The sequence below is a fragment of the Loxodonta africana genome, chromosome 2 (assembly GCF_030014295.1).
Source record: "Loxodonta africana isolate mLoxAfr1 chromosome 2, mLoxAfr1.hap2, whole genome shotgun sequence".
Lineage (NCBI taxonomy): Eukaryota > Metazoa > Chordata > Mammalia > Proboscidea > Elephantidae > Loxodonta > Loxodonta africana.
The window spans coordinates 143,417,872-143,436,622 of NC_087343.1; the positions used below are offsets into that span (position 1 = coordinate 143,417,872).

The 18,751-nt window shown below is 37.8% G+C and overlaps 1 protein-coding gene across 2 annotated transcripts in view; it reads right to left on the minus strand.

The window, feature by feature from the left end:
• AP3S1 (adaptor related protein complex 3 subunit sigma 1) overlaps positions 1-18,751 on the minus strand; it is an 85,840-nt gene that overhangs the window by 50,581 nt on the left and 16,508 nt on the right. For both annotated transcript variants that reach the window (XM_064276111.1, XM_064276104.1), the window contains exons 2-3: positions 6,114-6,205; positions 2,469-2,580 (exon numbers count right to left, since the gene is read on the minus strand). In XM_064276111.1, coding sequence (XP_064132181.1) covers positions 2,469-2,580; positions 6,114-6,205 — 204 coding nt within the window. The remainder of the gene's footprint in view (positions 1-2,468; positions 2,581-6,113; positions 6,206-18,751) is intronic.

The following is an 18,751-nucleotide window of genomic DNA, read 5'->3' on the forward strand; positions in this document are numbered from 1 at the left end:
TTTAATAATTTATTTTTGTTGTTATTTAGAATATACATAGCAGAACACAGACAGACCAGTTCAACAATTTCTAAGTGTACAATTCAGTGACATTAAGTTCTTCAAGCTGGGCAACCATTCTCACTCTCCTTTTCTGAGTTGTTCCTCTCCCATTACCACAGACTCACTGCCCCCTAAATTTCCTTTCTAATCTTTTGAATTGCTGTTATCAATTTCATCCCACATAGATAGAGATAGATATTAAAAGATCATAATGCTCAAGGTAGATATTCTTTACTGTTAAGCTAAACTATTGTTTGGCTTTAAGAAGACCTCAAGGGATATTTCTGCACAATAGTTTCAGGGATTTATCCAGCTTCCAAGGCTCCAGAAATGCTGGAATCCATGAGAATATGAAATTCTGTTCTGCACTTTTCTACTTTTCATCAGGATTCTTCAATAGAATCTTTTATCAAAATGCTCAGTAATGGTAGCTGGGCACCACCTAGTTTTGTTCTGGTCTCACAGCAAAGAAGGCAATTAGCCACACATTCCATTTGCTCCTCCTATTCCTGACTCTGCTTCCTCTGTTCCTCCAGGCAAATAGAGAGGAACTGTTGTGCCTTGGATGGCTGCTTGCAAACTTTTAATACCCCAGGCACTACACAATGAACTAGGAGGTAGAACAGAAGCACTAAACATGTTATTAGGCCAATTAACTGGGATGTCCCATGAAACCATGACCCTAAACCTCTAAACCAAAGATCTAAATCCCATGAGGTGTTTACTTGTACATAAGCAGCCTCAGAAGCTACTCTTACTATTTTTGTCATTGTTATAAATATACATGTATTACACAACCTCTGGCAATTCAACTTTTTATAAGTGCAATAATCCAGACAAAGAGCTGAGTGCATACAAAGCTATGATAACAATGACTGATCATGGAATTTAGGTAAAGTATGATATCAGGAGGGTCAGGGATGATAAGAAAAAAACTAAGGGTCCCAAAAAGGCTTGAAGAATTGTTGGAGTAACAAAAATAGTGATATTAAAACTTAAGAGATAGCAGACAGTGGAATATGTGAAACTGAGATGAAGGAGGGGCTGTGGTTTGGGTAACAACAAGGTCTAGAAGTAAGCATTGAGGTGAGGTAGAGGACAAATTTATTGGAGAACAGAAGTTCCAGGTTTGAAGACACCAGGGTATTGAAAGAATTATCTATATGAATATTGAAATCACCAAGAATTATAACACAAGTAATGTGTGAGTGAATGTTATTGAACTAGGAACTGAAATCTGTTGGCAGACAATTCTCCATGTGTCTGTCATTTCTGTATATATTATAAGCAGAGGCACTGACTGCTTTTGTTCTGAACTGTATTTTCAAGGGTATTTGTACAGCAAACAGCGTTGGAAAACAGAGTCTTTCCCTCCGGAGCAAATGGTAGGTTTACCTACACCCCTGAAAGAAAGGGCGTTTTCTTCTGGGACAAAAGATAGATATGTTTAGTGCCCACTATAAAAGATTCCAGGTCCCCAAGTTTGAAGTTCTTCTTCTGTAACTCAACCCACTGGGTATGCAGGTATCATATGGCCCACTTCCATCACCTGTTAGGAACTATGATTCAGGGAACCAACGCAAGCAAATGCTTTTACTCTGGCTATTGCTCCTGTTGTTAGTAATAAAACCATGTGTCTCTAGCCAAGAAGTCTTACATCCTCTGCCAGCCTCCATGAAACTGTGGCAGGTTAATCTGTTAGCTTTCAAGCAGGGTAAAGTCTCATATCCTTGATAAGTTCTTTACAAAATCTTCAATGAATGGGAGGTAGGAATGAGAAATGCCTACAACAGGATGGGTAGAAGGTGGTATAGTTTATAATATGAGAGTCAAAGTTGGAGGAGTTTTAGAAGAGAAAATGCTCTTGAAGTATCAATGAGAAGCAAAGAGAGCACCTCCAGGTATACTGGTATATGGGAAGTGGGACAGAAAACGGCTAGCACCTGAAAGAGTTGCAGGTAGTGTCACTAGGGAAGCCAGATTTAAGTTAGAACAAAAAAAGGTAAATGTAATGTTAACAGAAGAGGTTGAAGATAAAGAGGAGCTTGCTGATGACTGACCTTGAGTCCCAGGGACAGTATGAAAGATTTTCAGGAGACAAGGAGGGGTAGGTTTGGGGGTCATTTGGGTTGTGGTATGCAGAGCCACACATTGTTAGAGACTCACTAGTCTTGGGCTTCTTGGACTTACACAAACGGGAAAGAAGGGCAGGATGAGATGACTTGTGATTAGTCTTAACCCAATTAAATTAGTCTATGTGTTTCTCCATCCTTTGTTCCTCTTTCACCCACCCAATATCTACTATGGAACATCTTATGTCTTACCAAAAAAAAAGTCATTTTAGAAAATTCAGAACATACAAGTTTTTTTTTAATAAGAATGCCAAAACTGTTACTTAAGAAAGTAAGAGGGATGTGTTAACTTACTTGAATTAGATCTAAAATGCCAAGTTCACTTTCTGAAGAATCCACACAGAAGACAAAATATAACGTTGCATAATGTCTATAAATCAGTTTGTTGTCAGATCCTCCTATTAACCTAAATGACAAAACAAAACAACTGGAATGTTATAGGGAACAAAATGCAGAACATTTTCATTAGTTCAAGCAACTTGATAATTCGTTTCTTTTATAATATGAAAGCTAACATTTAATCGCAAAAGCATTCAAGTGAGCTTATTTCAGAGGACTGAATAAATTCAGGTGGCCTGTTTTCAAGTAAATGAAGTTGGTGCTTAATTTTAGTTCATTAATTCATTAAAATATTTACTGAGTACCTTCTATGTGCCAGGCACTGATAGTCGGTGAGGTGTAACAAATAAATAAGAAAATTATCAAGTAATGGAAGATGCTACATAATCAAAATAGGATGACACCATATTGGTGGATTTGCTACTTCAGACCAGGTAATAATATAAAAGTGACATTTAGGCTGACATCTAATAAGTTGGACATGAAAATATTTAGAGAAGAATATTTCAGGTAAAGGTAGAACTAATAAAAAGGTCATTTCATCAAGAACAAACTATGTATGTTCAAGGAACAGAAGAAGGTCGGTCAGTGTACAAGGAAAGAATAGCAAACACTGAGTTCAAAGAAGCACACAGAAATCAGATCATAGGGCATTTCTAAGTCCTTACTAGATTTTACTCCATAAAGATCACAGAAGTTACACAGCTTAAGACTGATTATGAACTAGAAAAAAAAAAAAAAAAAAAGAATATTTAAGTTTTGGATAGATTTACCATCAAGATGTCCTCCAAGAATACATTTTGTTTTGGAATATAAATGCAAGAAAACTGAATTAAGAGATACTTAATTCTTTCATCAGATATTTTTATTTATATTGATTAGAATTTCAGCATTTTTTAAATCATAATTCAGGTCCATTTCAAACATTTTACATTTTTTTAAAACATATTTCAGTGATTTCAGAGTTAAATTTGTAATAATTCATATTCTCAAATGAGCCTTTAACACTAACAATTTAAAAATCAACGCTAAATATAATCAAAGCTAACTGAACATTCAAATAGGACACAGGAAAATAGCACCTATTTCTTACTCAGTAAAAATAACACTAAACTTATAAGCTATTGAAACCAAACAACTTCTCTCAACATATACTATTTTTATGTCCTCAAATAGAAAAAGTGGAAATGATTTTTGATAATAATTTAAAAATCCTGTAGGGTCGCCATGAGTCAGAAACAACTCGATGGCAGTGGGTTTGGTTTTTGGGGGGGGTTTATTACATTCCATACCAGAATTTGTATCAGTATTTATCATCAGTATTTACTATAGTTTAAAGATGAAATTGTGTATTTAAAGGCAAAATATGTGGTTGCCATATTAATATCTTTGCTTTCTTACTAATAGCTATATTGAAGCTTAAAGTTTTCAAAAGTTTTGTCCTCTTAAAGCAAAGCAAAATAAAAATTTAAGATAATCATAATATTAAGGATGAATCAAAACCTGCTGTTTATGTTCTTTTTTGTCTCTTTATGGGAACAATTGAAATCATAGTCTATAAATATAATTTAATTATCTTTTTTACAGAAGCAATTATCTAGCATAGTAAACCAAAAAATCAAACCAAACCCACTGGCATCGAGTCAATTCTGATTCAAAGCTACCGTGTAAGACAGGGTAGAACTAACTGCTCCATAAGGTTACCTAGGCATAAACCTTATGGAAGCAGACTGTCAAGCAGACTGTCCCATTTCTCTTCCAAGGACCAGCTGGTGGGTTTGAACTGTCAATCTTTTGGTTAACAGCCAAGCGCTTAACCAAGGCGTCACCAGGGTTCCCTGTGGAATTTAATACACCACATATGACCGTAAAATCTTACAAATCCTCTTGCCGGAAATTTTCATTTTAAAGAGAAAACTGAAACCCAACAATTTAAGTAACTCGACCAAGGAAACCAAGCTCATTAGTGATAAAACTAGAACTGGACCAGATTCTGACACAAACATTTGGTTTCTACCTTTCATAAGGTTGGAAATGAACATCACAAATTCCAGATATAATTTTTCTAGTTCAAGCAGTGCCCTAGTTAGATCAATCAGGTTCTTGCACGTCTACTATATACAGTGTACTGTGCTGGGTGATAAGTTTCCTATGAGATAAGAGATTAAGAGGCTAACTCCATAGACTAAAAAAAAGAAGAAAAATGAGTAAAATTAGATATAAAACAGAAAGCAGGTACACTTGTCTCAAGTATTAAATGGGACGCCCTGAGTTAATAGAAAAATTTATAAGCTCGTAAGTTCATTTATATATTTCAAGTGCAACATTACATAACCTTTTAAGAAATTAAGTTTTCTACATGATGAAAGTACTCTATAGTCAGACAAGAATGAATTCCGTGAAATGAACTGTTTTGCATTATATGCATCATACCCATTAAAATATAGAAATGTCTAGGTTTCCCTAACTAACCTGTGATTACTCATAATGGGGATCAGCATGGTTTTCAAACTGTCCATGAGGAAGTATCTTATGAAGAATATTAATTACATAAACATAGGAGATGAAATTTATTCAACTATTGGAGAGTAACCTGATTTCAAAGCAGCGATTCATTTTAAAGTATTTATAATAGATGGCAAGATAATTATAAGTGATTCTTATTTATTTTAAAAATGGAGAAACCTATTAGCTTAATTTAATTCCTCTCCTTGCATATACATACACGCACATATACAGAGACAACATATGATATATGAACAGGTAATTATGCCTAAAGAACACACTGTAGTCATTAAAAAGAATGAGGCCGCTCTGTTGTGTTTACATGTAAAGTTTTAAAAAATGTTACATGAAAACAAGCAACATGCAAACCAGCATATACAGTGTAATCTCAAAAGTAAAAAAAATTTAATGTTATACTTTCACATGAGAGTCAACACAAAGTTAATTTTCTAGAAGGAAACACAAGAAACTAGGAAGAAGGACTAAGATTGGGAGAAAACCCACTGCCATCAAGTTGATTCCAACTCACAGTGACCCTATAGGACACAGTTTCCAAGGAGCACCTCGTGAATGTGAATTGCCAACCTTTTGGTTAACACCTAACCACTATGCCACCAGGGTTTCCAAGATTCAGAGAGGGAGATTTATTTTACATTTTATACTTCCTTTGATGTTTTAATTTTTATCATATATTACCTTTATATAAAATGCCCTTATAAGAATTTTAAAAAGAAAAACTAAAAAAGATTGTGTGTTATAAAAAAACTTTAAGTCAGATTTACAACTAACATAAAAACAAAAACCAAACTCATTGCTGTCGAGTTAATTCCAACTCATAGTGACACCATAGGACAGAGTAGAACTGCCCTATAGGGTTTCCAAGGAGCAGCTGGTGGATTTAAACTGCTGACCTTCGTCTAGCAGCCAAGCTACTAACCACTGCACTACCAGGGCTCCATAACTAACACAGGTAGTAATTAATTGATCTATTCCAAATAATCAAAATTAGGACACTTTCACTTTAACTGAATTAAACAGTATATATTTTAATGATATAGTCAAAGATTATAAATGCCTATGAAATGCTTTACTTACAATCCTCCTTCTAGGAAATTACAAACATTTTCATCTCTCTTAGAAACCAAGTGGAATGTCTCCCTGATGATTTGTTGTTGTGTATCTTCACTCTGAGAAAGAACAATTCACATACATTAGGATTAAGTTCATAAATTTAACAGCATGTAAAATTTTTAAAAAATACAAGGTAGCAATATCAGTACAGAAATTCATCTAAGAAAGGAGTCCTTGAGAAATAATTTAGATAACATTAAAGTATACTTGAATAAATCACACCTTACAAAAAAAAAACCTAACATTTTTTGATTAAAAAAAACACTTTAATTTACTACTACAATAAAACTACCTTTCTTCTAAGTTTCAAAAAACCATGAAGAAAAATATTGAAGAGATGAATTATAAAATCTAGTAAAAGGGATTATTAACCTGTTGTCATCGGGTGGATTTCTGCTCATAGTGACCTTATAGGACAAAGCAGAACTGTGCCATAGGGTTTCCAAGAAGCAGATGGTGGATTCAAAAAGCCAGCCTTTTAGCTAGCAGCTGAGCAATTAACTCCTGTCCAGCAGGGCTCCAAGAGGGACATCAGACATTACCTACTCAAAGTTCCCCCTACGCGTCTGTCAGTTTGTTGCTGTGATGTTGCAAGTTATGCTTTCGGTATTTCAAAATACCAGCAGGGTCACCCACGGTGGACAGGTTTTGGAGAGCTTCCAGACTAAAACAGACTAGAAAGAAGGACCTGGTGGTCTACTTCTGAAAAAACTGGCCAGTGAAGGCCTTATAAATACCAGCGGAACACTGTCTGGTATAGTGCTGAAAGATGAGCCTCTCAGGTTGGAAGGCACTCAAAAGACAACTGGAGAAGAGCTGCCTCCTCAAAGTAGAGTCACATTAATGACATGGATACAGTTAAGCTTTCAGGATCTTCATTTGTTGAAGTGGCACAACTCAAAAGAAGAAACAGCTACAAATATCCATTGCTAATTGAAACGTGGATGTGCGAAGTATGAATCTAGAAAAATTGGAAATTGTCAAAAGTTAAATTGACCACATAAAGACCGATATTCTAGGCATTAGTGAATTGAAATTGACTGGTTTTGGCCATTTTGAAAAGGAAAAAATATGATTTACTATGCTGGGAATGACAAATTGACAAGGAATGGCATTGTATTCATTGTAAAAAACAACATTTCAAGATCTATCCTCAAGTACAACTTTGTAAATGATATGATAATATCCACATGCCTATAAGGAGGACCAGTTAATACAATTATTATTCAAATTTACACACTAACCACTAAAGCCACAGATGAGGAAAATGAACATTTTTATGAACTTCTGCACATGATCAAACTTGAAATCAAGATGTATTGATAATTACTAGTGATTGGAATGTGAAAGCTGGAAACAAAGAAGAATCTGCAGTTGGAAAACAGCCTTGGTGATACAAACAATGACAGAGATTGCGTGATAGAATTTTGCAAAACCAACTATTTATTCACTGCAAATACCTTTTTTTAACAACATGAATGGCTATGCACGTGGGCCTTGTCAGATGGAATACACAGGAATCAAACTGACTACATCCATGGAGACAATGGAAAAGCTTGATATCATCAGTCAGAACAAGGCCAGGGGCTGACTGAGGAACAGACCATCAATTGCTCATATGCAAGTTCAATTTGAAGCTGAAGAAAATTAGAGCAAGTCCACGAGAGCCAAAACACAACTGTGAATATATCACACCTGAATTTACAGACAATCTCAAGAATATATTTCATGCATTGAACACTAATGATCAAAGATCAGATGAGTTGTGGGATGACATCAAGGACATCACACATGAAGAAAGCAAAAGATCATTAAAAAGACAGTAAAGAAAGAAAAGATCAAAATGGATAACAGAGGAGACTCTGAAACTTGCTCTTGAACTTAGAGTACCTAAAGTGAATGGAAGAAATGATGAAGAAAAAGAACTGAAGATTTCAAAGGGAGGCTCGAAAAAACAAGGTATTATAATGAAATATGCAAAGACCTGGAGTCAAAAAACCAAAAGGGAAGAATACACTCGGCATTTCTCAAGCTGAAAGAACTGAAGAAAAAATTCAAGCCTCAATTTGCAATATTGAAGGATTCTACAAGTAAAATATTAAATGATGCAGGAAACATCAAAAGAAGATAGAAGGAATACACAGTCACTACAACAAAAAGAACCAGCTGACATTCACAGAGGGTAGCATATGATCAAGAACCAATGGTATTAAAGGAAGAAGTTCAAGCTGCACTGAAGGGAATGATGAAAAACGAGGCTCCAAGAATTGACGGAATTATTGAGATGTTTCAACAAAAGGGTGCTGTGCCAAAGGTACTCACCTGTCTCTGTCAAGAAATATGGAAAACAACTTCCTGGTCAACCAACTGGAAGAGATTCATATCGGTACCCATTCCAAACAAAGGTGATCCAACAGAATGTGGAAATTATCAAACAATATCAATAACATCACACACAAGTAAAATTTTGCTGAAGATCATTTAAAAGCAGTTGTGGCAGTACACAGACAGAAAACTGCCAGAAGTTGAAGGTGAATTCAGATGAGGACTTGGAAAGAGGGATATCACTGCTGATGTCTGATGGATCATGGCTGAAAGCAGAAAATTCTAGAAAGATGTTTACCTCTGTTTTACTGCTTATGCAAAGACATTGGACTGTGTAGATCCTGACAAATTATTGATAACACTGCAAAGAATGGAAATTCAGAACACTTAATTGTACACATGAAGAAGTTGTACACAGAGGTCATTCAAACAGAACAGGGGGATGCTACAAGGATTTTAGTCCAGAAAGGTGTGCATCAGGGTTGTATCCTTTCACCATACTTATTCAATCTGTATGCTGAGCAAATAAGTCAAGAATCCAGACTATATGAATGAGAACATGGCATCAGGATTGGAGGAAGACTCATTAACCTGTGATATGCAGACGACATAACCTGACTTGCCGAAAGTGAAGAGGACTTAAAGCACTTACTGATGAAGATCAAAGACTACAGCTTTCAGTGTGGATTACACCTCAACATAAAGAAAACAAAAATCCTCACAACTGGACCAATAAGCAACATCATTGCAAATGGAGAAAAGATTGACAGCATCAAGGATTCCATTCACTTGGATCCACAATCAACACCCATGGAAGCAGCAGTTAAGAAATCAATGTACTGCATTGGGCATATTTGCTCAAGAGACTCTTTAAAGTGTTAAAAAGTAAAGGTGTCACTTTGAGGACTAAGGTGCACCTGACATAAGCCATAGTATTTTCAATGGCCTCATACGCATGCCAAAAGTAGACAATGAGTAAGGAAGACTGAAGAATTGCTGCCTTTGAATTATGGTGTTGGCTAAGAATACTGAATATACCATGGACTGCCAGAAGAACGAACAAGTCTTGGAACAAGTACAGTCAGAGTGCTCCTTGGAAGCAAGGAGGGTGAGACTCTGGATCTTGTACTTTGGACATGTTATCAGGAGGGACCAATCTGGAAAAGGACACCATGCTTGGTAAAGTAGAGGGTCAGCAAAAAAGAGGAAGACCCTCAATGAGATGGACTGACACAGTGGCTGCAACAATGGGCTCAAGCACAGAAATGACTGGGAGGATGGTACAGGATCAGGCAGTGTTTCGTTCCATTGTACATCGCTTTGAGTTGGAAGCAACTCGAAGGCACCTAAAAACAACAAAGTCCATTGTTTAACAAGAAAGTAGAGCAGTAAAGTTATAAATGGTTCAGGTAACTAACTTATATTTGAATGGAAGAAGGAGACGTTTGAAGCTTCCGATAAAGTAGGTTTAACGTTTACTAAAGGTGCCCTGGTGCTACAGTTAAGCGCTTGGCTGCTATTTGAAAGGTCGGCAGTTTGAACTCACCCAGTGGAAAAGCAGGAGAAAGACAATTTGCTCCCATGATTACAGCTAGGAAAAACCTAAGAGGAAGTTCTACTGTGTCAGATGAGGTCACTATGAATCAAAATCAACTTGACAGCATACAATGACAACACTGCTGGCTTCTAAAGAGCATTCTGGCTGTACTTCTTCCAAGACAGATTTGTTTGTTCTTCTGGCAGTCCATGGTATATTCAATGCTCTTCAATGCCATAATTCAAAGGTGTCAATTCTCCTTCAGTCTTCTTTATTCACTGCCCCGTTTTCACATGCATGTGAGGTAATTGAAAATACCGTGGCTTGGGTCAGGCACGCCTTAGTTTTCAAAGTGACATCTTTACTTTTAACACTTTCAAGAAGCCTTTTGCAGCAGATTTGCCCAATTCAGTAAGACTTTTTTTTTTTTTTAATTAATTTTATTGTGCTTTAGGTGAAAGTTTAAATAGGAAAATAATTTTCTGGTCAATTATTCTTATACGAATTGTTTTGTGACCTTGGTTGCAATCTCCATAATGTGTCAGCACTCTCCCCATTTCCTCCCTGGGTTCCCCATTTCCATTAATGCACTTTCCCTGTCCCTTCCTGTGTTCTCATCATTGGTTTTGGATAAATGTTGCCCTTTTAGTTTTGTATGGTCTATTGTTCTAAGGAGCACATTCTTCCGGATGTTACTGTTTAGCTTATAGCGCTGTTTCTTATTTGGCTGAAAGGTGGTATTTGAATTCTTGACAGCTGCTTCCATGGGCACTGATTGTGGATCCAAGTAGAATGAAATCCTTGACAACTTCAATCTTTTTTCCATTTATCATAATGCTGCTTATTGGTTCAGTTGTGAGGATTTTTGTTTTCTTTATGTTGAGGTGTAATCCATTCTGAAGGCTGTGATCTTTGACCTTCATCAGTAAGTACTTCAAGTCCTCTTTACTTTCAGCAAGCGAGGTTGTGTCATCTGCATATCAGAGGCTGTTAATGAGTCTCTCGAATTCTGATGCCATGCTCTTGTTCATACAGTCTGGATTTTTGGATTATTTGCTCAGTATACAGATTGAATAAGTATGGTGAAAGGATACAACCCTGACACACACCTTTCCTGACTTTAAACCACTCAATATCCCCTTGTTCTGTTCAAACATTTGCCTCTTGGTATATGTACAGGTTCCTCATGAGCACAAGTTAAGTGTTCTAGATTTCCCATTCTTTGCAATGTTACCCATAATTTGTTATGATCCACACAGACGAAAGCCATTGTAAACATCCTTCTGGTATCCTCCGCTTTCAGCCAAGATCCATCTAATACCAGCAATGATATTTCTCGTTCGATATCCTCTTCTGAATCCAGTTTGAATTTCTGGTAGCTCCCTGTTGACGTACTGCTGCAACCACTTTTGAATGGTCTACAAAATTTTACTTGTGTGTGATGCTAACGATATTGTTCAATAATTTCTGCATTCTCTTGGATCACCCTTCTTTGGAATGGGTACAAATAAGGTTCTCTTCTAGTCGGTTGGCCAGGCAGCTGTCTTCCAAATTTCTTGGCATAGTGAGTGCTTATGGCGTTGCATCCATTTGCTGAACATCTCATCTGGTGTTCTAACAATTCCTGGAGCCTTGTTCTTCAACTTCAATGCAACTTGGACTTCTTTCTTCAATACTTTCGGTTCTCGATCACATGCTACCTCCTGAAATGGTTGTGAACATCAACCAGTTCTTTTTGGTACAGTGACTCTGTGCATTCCTTCCACCTTCTTTTGATGCTTCCTGTGTCATTCAATATTTTGCCCATATAATCCTTGAGAAGCCCTAGTGGTACAGTGATTAAGAGCTCGGCTGATAACCAGAAGGTCAGCAGTTTGAATGCACTAGCCACTCCTTGGAAATCCTATGGGGCATTTCTACTTTTTACTATTGGGTCGTTTGAGTTAGAATAGACTCAACAGCAATAGATTTGGGTAATTTTTTCTTTAGAATTCTTCAGTATTGGAACTCGAGGCTTGAAGTTTTTCTTCAGTTCTTTCAGCTTGAACGCGTTCTTCCCTTTTGGTTTTGTAACTCTAGGTCTTTGCACATTTCATTATAACACTTTACTTTGTCTTATCAAGCCACCCTTTGAAATCTGCTCAGTCCTTTTATTTCCTCACTTCTTCTGTTCACTTCAGGTACTCCGTATTCAAAAGCAAGTTTCAGAGTCTCTTCTGCCATCCGTTTTGGTTTTTTCTTTCTTTCCCGTCTTTTTTAATGATCTCTTGCCCTCTTCATGTATAATGTCCTTAGATGTCATCCCACAACTCATCTGGTCTTCAGTCATTTGTGTTCAATGCGTCAAATCTATTGTTGAGATGGTCTCTAAAAAATTCAGGTAAGGTATACTCAAGGTCATACTTTGGCTCTCGTGGACTTGTTATAATTTTCTTCACCTTCGACTTGAACTTGCATATGAGCAACTGATGGTCTGTTCCACAGTTGGTCCCTGGCCTTGTTCTGACTGGTGATATTGAGCTTTTCCATCAACTCTTTTCATATATGTAGTCAGTGTGATTCCTATGTATTCCTGTGTGTTGTTGTTTATGTTGTTGAAAAAAGGTATTTACAATGAGTAAGTTACTGGTCTTGCAAAATTCTACCCTGCAATCTCTGGTATGATTTCCATAACCAAAACCATATTTTCCAATTATTGATCCTTCTGTTTTGTTTCCAACTTTCTCATTCCAATTATCAATAATTATCAATGCACCTTGATTGTATGTGTGATCAATTTTAGGCTACAGAAGTTGGTAAAAATCTTCAATTTCCTCATCTTTGGCATTAGCGGTTGGTGTGTAAATCTAAATAGTAGTCATATTAAATGTTCTTCCTTTTAGGTGTATGGATATTATCCTATTACTGACAGTGTTGTACTTCAGGACAGATCTTGAAATGTTCTTTTGGCAATGAACACAATGCCATTCCTCTTCAATTTTTCATTCCCGGCATAGCAGACCCCATGGTTGTCTGATTCAAAATTGTCAATACTAGTCCATTTCAGCTTACTAATGCCTAGAATATCGACCTTTATGTGGTCTACTTCATTTTTGATGATTCCCAATTACCCTGGATTCATACTGCGTACATTCCACATTCTGATTATTAATGGATGTTTGCAGCTGTTTCTTCTCATTTTGAGTCATGCCACATCAGCAAATGCAGGTCCCGAAGGCTTGACTCCATCCACGTCATTAAGGTTGACTCTACTTTGAGGAGGCATCTCTTTCCCAGTTGTATTTTGAGTGCCTTCCAACTTGAGGGGTTCATCTTTCATCGCTATATTAGACCGTGTTCTCCTGCTAGTCATAAGATTTTCACTGGTCAATTTTTTCATAAGTAGATGACTGGGTTCTTCTTCCTCATCCGTGTTAGTCGGCAAACTTCACTGAGACCTGTCCACCATGGGTGACCCTCCTGGTGTTTGAAATATCAGGGGCATAGCGTCCAACACCACAGCAACACACTAGCCACCACAGTACAATATGACAGAATTCTCATCAGAACTACTTCCTAAAAAGATACAGTATTTGTTACTTTCTTTCTTAAAGACCCCCAGTTTCCATCTGACCTAAAATCCAAACTCCCTAAAGAAACAAACAAAAAAACCAAATCAGTTGCTGACAAGTCAATTCTGATTCCTAGTGGCTCCATGTGTGCAGAGCAGAACTGTTCCACACAGCTTTCAAGACCGTGACCTTACAGAAGCCAATCACCAGGCCTTTCTCCAGAAGCGCTTTGGTATAGATCTGAACTGTCAACATTTTGGTGGTGGTGGTTGTTGTTATATGCCGTTGAGTTGATTCTGACTCATAGCGATCCTATATGACAGAGTAGAACTTCTGCCCCATTGGGTTTCCTAGGCTGTAATCTTTATAGGAGCAGATCACCAGGTCTTTTCTTTTCCGCAGAGCTGCTAGTGGGTTCAAATCACAGACCTTTTGGCTGGCAATTGAGTGCATAACCATCGCACCACCAGGGCCCCTTAACTTTTCAGTTAACAGTTGAAAACTTAACCATTTATTTTCTGGCCACCTGGGAACCAATCCAAATGCCGTACCATACCATAAAACATCTTTTAACCCAGTAAACCAATCCCATGAGGTGTCTGGATGTGTCTAGGAAGTCTCCGTAACTGTGCCCCTATGTGCTTTATTATATATATGAATATATATGTGCAGCACACTCAAACATGTATATACATGTCTACAGATAAACAGTATATATGCACACACATGTATTCACATATACCTTTCTATACACATACATACACACATATATACCTTTGTAACCCCACTCATACATTTTGGTTGTTATTACTGTCGTTACAAAACCGTATATACCATAGTATTTACTGAAACCGTCTCTTATTCTTGCGTACTTCTTAGTGTCTTCATTTGCCTTGGTCAAGCTGTGCAGACCTCACCCATAGTGGGTATTGCATTTCCCATCACCTAAAATAACAAGGGACCTATGCCTTTATGGAAATCCTGGTGACGTAGTGGTTAAGAGTTTGGCTGCTAACCAAAAGGTCTGCAGTTCAAATCCACCAGGTGCTCCCTGGCAGTTCTACTCTGTCCTATACAGTCTCTACGAGTCTGAATCGACTAGACGGCAACGGGTTTTATTTCCTTTATAAAACTCAGCTGAAACACTGTTCTTTTTTTAAATTTTTTTCACTTTTAATAATGATTTTTACTCAATTCAATATATCCAAAATATAGTTTAACATGCAATCAATATACACATTACTAAAATATTTTACATTCTTTTACTGTCTTCAAAAGTCAATGTGTGTTTTATACTTACAACTCATCTAAATTCAGACTGAACACAGTTTAATTGCTTACTAGCCACATACTTGGAGTCCTGGCGGCACAGTGGTTAAAAGCTCAGCTGCTAACCAAAAGGCCGGCAGTTGGAATACACCAGCCACTCCTTGGAAACCCTCTGGGGTAGTTCTACTCTGTCCTATAGGGTTGCTACGAGTCAGTGCTGACTTGACAGAAACGGGGTTTTTTCAATAGCCGCATGTGGTTAATGGCTACTGTATTGGACACCACAGCTCTAGACTCTCCTCAGGCCAGCTAGCTCATGACCCTGACTCTAATCTATCTTCCAAGACTCACACATTTTTATCTCCAGCACAGGCCTCTCCTCTGAGCGCCAGAACCATGAACCCTGCACCCCACAGTCTCCTATCAGCCATGCCTGAATCCCCTCTCACCACCTACCAATCTATTCTCCACCTTGCAGTCACAATAATCTTTTCAAAACACAGATCTGACTGTTGTCACTTTACAACTTAGCATCCTTCTTTTTGCACCTAGAACGAAGATCAAAATCTTTCATATAGCCTGTGGGGCCCTGAATGGTGGGACCCTTCCTACCCACCAACTCATCTGCCCAGGTCCTCCCTGGCACCTGTGCTCTAGCCTCAGGACCTTTGAACATGAGGCACTTAAACATTTGCACCACCCAGGGACTCCTGTATTCTCATTACAATACCATATATACTTCCTTCATAACATTTACTGTAAGTATAGTTTTATATTTGTGTGATTAATTGGTTTAAGTCTTCCCCACTAGCTCCATAAGACCTGGAAGAGTATCACCATTGTATCTTCGGCATCTTGCACAATGCCTGGCATGTAGTAGCTGCTCAATAAGCAACTGCTGAACAAATCAACAAGTCTACTATTGACTTAAGAAAATAATAGAAATGGCTAACACTTATTAGGAACTTCCATTGTGTCAGGCACTACCATCATTTCATAGATGGGAAAAATGAGGCACGAAGACCTTATGTAACTTGCTTAAGGTCATGCACTAGTAAATGGGGAGCCAGAATTTGAACTCCGGTAGTCTGGCTCCAGAGTTCATATTCTTAACCACCATACCACATTAAATCATTCACTATCTTTGGACCTCAATTTCTTTATCTATAAACAAAGATACAGATAATGCCTCCCTCAAATTGTTGTCAGGAGGACCAGGGGAGAGAATGAATGTGAACCTGGGTCTCCCTCATGGAAGGCAAGCGTTCCACCACAGAACGACCACTGCCCCCTTACTCTCCCTTAATCTTACCATATTTCACCAAACTGTTCCTGTCAGTCTGCTAGACCAAAGGATCTCCAATCTGACGTATATAGGCTATACCTGACAGGAACCTGCGAACCCAGGCTTGACTCCGAGACAATGCACCTCAAGTGTAGCTATCACCTGCCTGTCAGTGGAGGCTTGCGTGTTGCTGTTGCTGAACAAAGCTTCAGGGGAGCTTCCAGACTAAGATGGATGAGGAAGAAAGATCTGGCAATCTTCCAACAAAAACCCTACGGATCACAACTATCCAATCCTCAATCGATCATGGGGATGGTGCTGGACCAGGCAGAGTTTTGCTTCATTGTGTACAGAAGTCACCATGAGTCGAGGGCTGGGTAGCTGACAGCCAATAACACTGAACATTTACTGTGCCTGAGGCACTGCTAACTGTTTACCTATCATTTAATTCTCATAACAAAAAGTATTGTTACCCCTGTGTATGAGGTAAAATAGGAGGAAGCTGAGGCTAAGTGTGTTTAAGTGACCTCTCTGAGGTCATACATCTAATGAGTAATGCCTAACTCAAAACCTGACTTAGAAAGAAACAATCAAGTGACCAGAAACCATCAGTTTTGCCAATGACTTCGCTGGTTCTCCTAAAGCGTAGGGAAGAATAGTAATAGCCAGAATTAGACACATCAAATAATGTCTCCAGGCAGGCAACCAAAGGTCCAAGTTATTAATTCTGAAGTTGAGGAAATAAAACCTACACCTCATCGAGGTTGAAGAGACTGCCCCTCTGGTCACCAGCAAGCCACTTCCTCCACCACAGGAGGCAAACCAGTCACATTTCTTGACAAGGTGTCTGGGCTGTGATCTGGAAACATTATTACTTCTGTGAAGGTTTTTTTTTTTTTAATTCTACCAAGAAAAATTAATTCTTTCTTTCTCTGCACTTTCTTGCTACTGTTCTAACTCCTATACACTTAAAACAATGTGTTCAAATTTCTTTGGTAGATTCCCAGACTCTGCCACTACACTCTGAGCTCCAGATTTTGTTTGTAAACTTAAGTGTTCAGCAGAGGGGCTGGCATACAGCTGTCCATAAAAGTGTACTGAACAATGGGATCCACATCCATTTATATTATAAAATATCTCGGTTACATTATGTTATGGATTGAACTATGTCCCCCAACAAGATATGTCAAAGTCCTAACTCCAGGTACCTATGAACTCTGGAAATAAGGCCTCTGAGGATGTTATCAGTTAACATGAAGTCATACATTAGAGTAGGGTAGGTCCTAATTCAATAAGTGGTATCTTTATAAAAGAGAACAGACACAGACAGACAGACACGGAAGAGAGCCATGTGACCATGATGTTATTTCCGTTCTCTTAGCACCTTCGGGGATAACATGGTGCTGCTGACAACCTGAATTCAGACTACTAGCCTCCAGAACTGTGAGATCATAAATTCCTGTTTTTATAAGGCACCCACTTTGTGGTATTTTGTTACAGCAGCCCTAGGAAATGAATACACCTTCCACCAAAAAAGAGACAATAAACAAAAAGACAGTATGGTATAGTAGTTAAAAGTAGAGCTCTAGTCTAAGTAAAGATAGTAGATTAAATACACATCTACCTTTGCTGCCTTCCCAAACCCCTAATAAGAGAACATATTAAAGGACTTTTTAAAATTTTATATGTGTATATATATACATAATTTTTTGTAAAGGCATAAACTCAGAAGGATATGGAAAATGGGAAAGGAAGACAAAGACAGCAAAATTTTGACAGCAGATGAATGAGTGGTAAAGTATTAAGTAGACCTCAGAAAGCTGAATCCTAAATTGGCAACACAGAAATTCAAGAATGAACCCAATTTGTAACACAAAACACCAAAAACTCAGGAATTGGTGCTTTTAGGTATTTTTGGAAGCGAGATTGAAGAAGCAAGTTTAAAATAAGGACTCACTGAAAGTCTGTTTAAGAAGCAGAACAATCACTAAATCCCCTCCATGACCCCCAAGAAAAGCCTGTGGGTATACTCCTTGGAGAGGATAAAAAATGAGGGTCCTTGGATAGTGGTGGGGTGGGGTCGGGGAGAAAGGTACTATGGTAGCAGCACAATGGCCCAACAAAGATGTCAATATGCTAATCCCTGAAACCTATGAACATATTCCTTACATGGCAAAATGAACTTCTCGGGTTGCCACTAAATTAAGGCCTTTGAGATGAGGACATTATCCCAAATTATCTGGGTGGGCCCAATCTAATCACATGGGTCTTTAAAACTGCAGAGGCTTTCCAGGCTGTGGTCAGAGGGAGATGTGACTATGGAACAATGGCCAGAGAGACGCTAAGCTCTAGAATTCTCACGACAGTATAAAGTTCTTATAGGGAGTTCTCTTTTGAGTTCTCTTTTTCTATTATATTATTGTTTACTAACACGTAACAGGTTAAATATGCTATGTTTCATTATTTTAACAGTGAAAAGAATCTCTCAAATGAACTTCAAGACTGCTACTTGGAATCATCATTCATTCTTAGAATACTAGCAATACTCAACCAATATAGGAAAGAATGTCTTGAAATTTTAATTAAATATCCAAAAGTCTAAGCTAAATAAATCAAGTCTCTGCTGATACAAGGC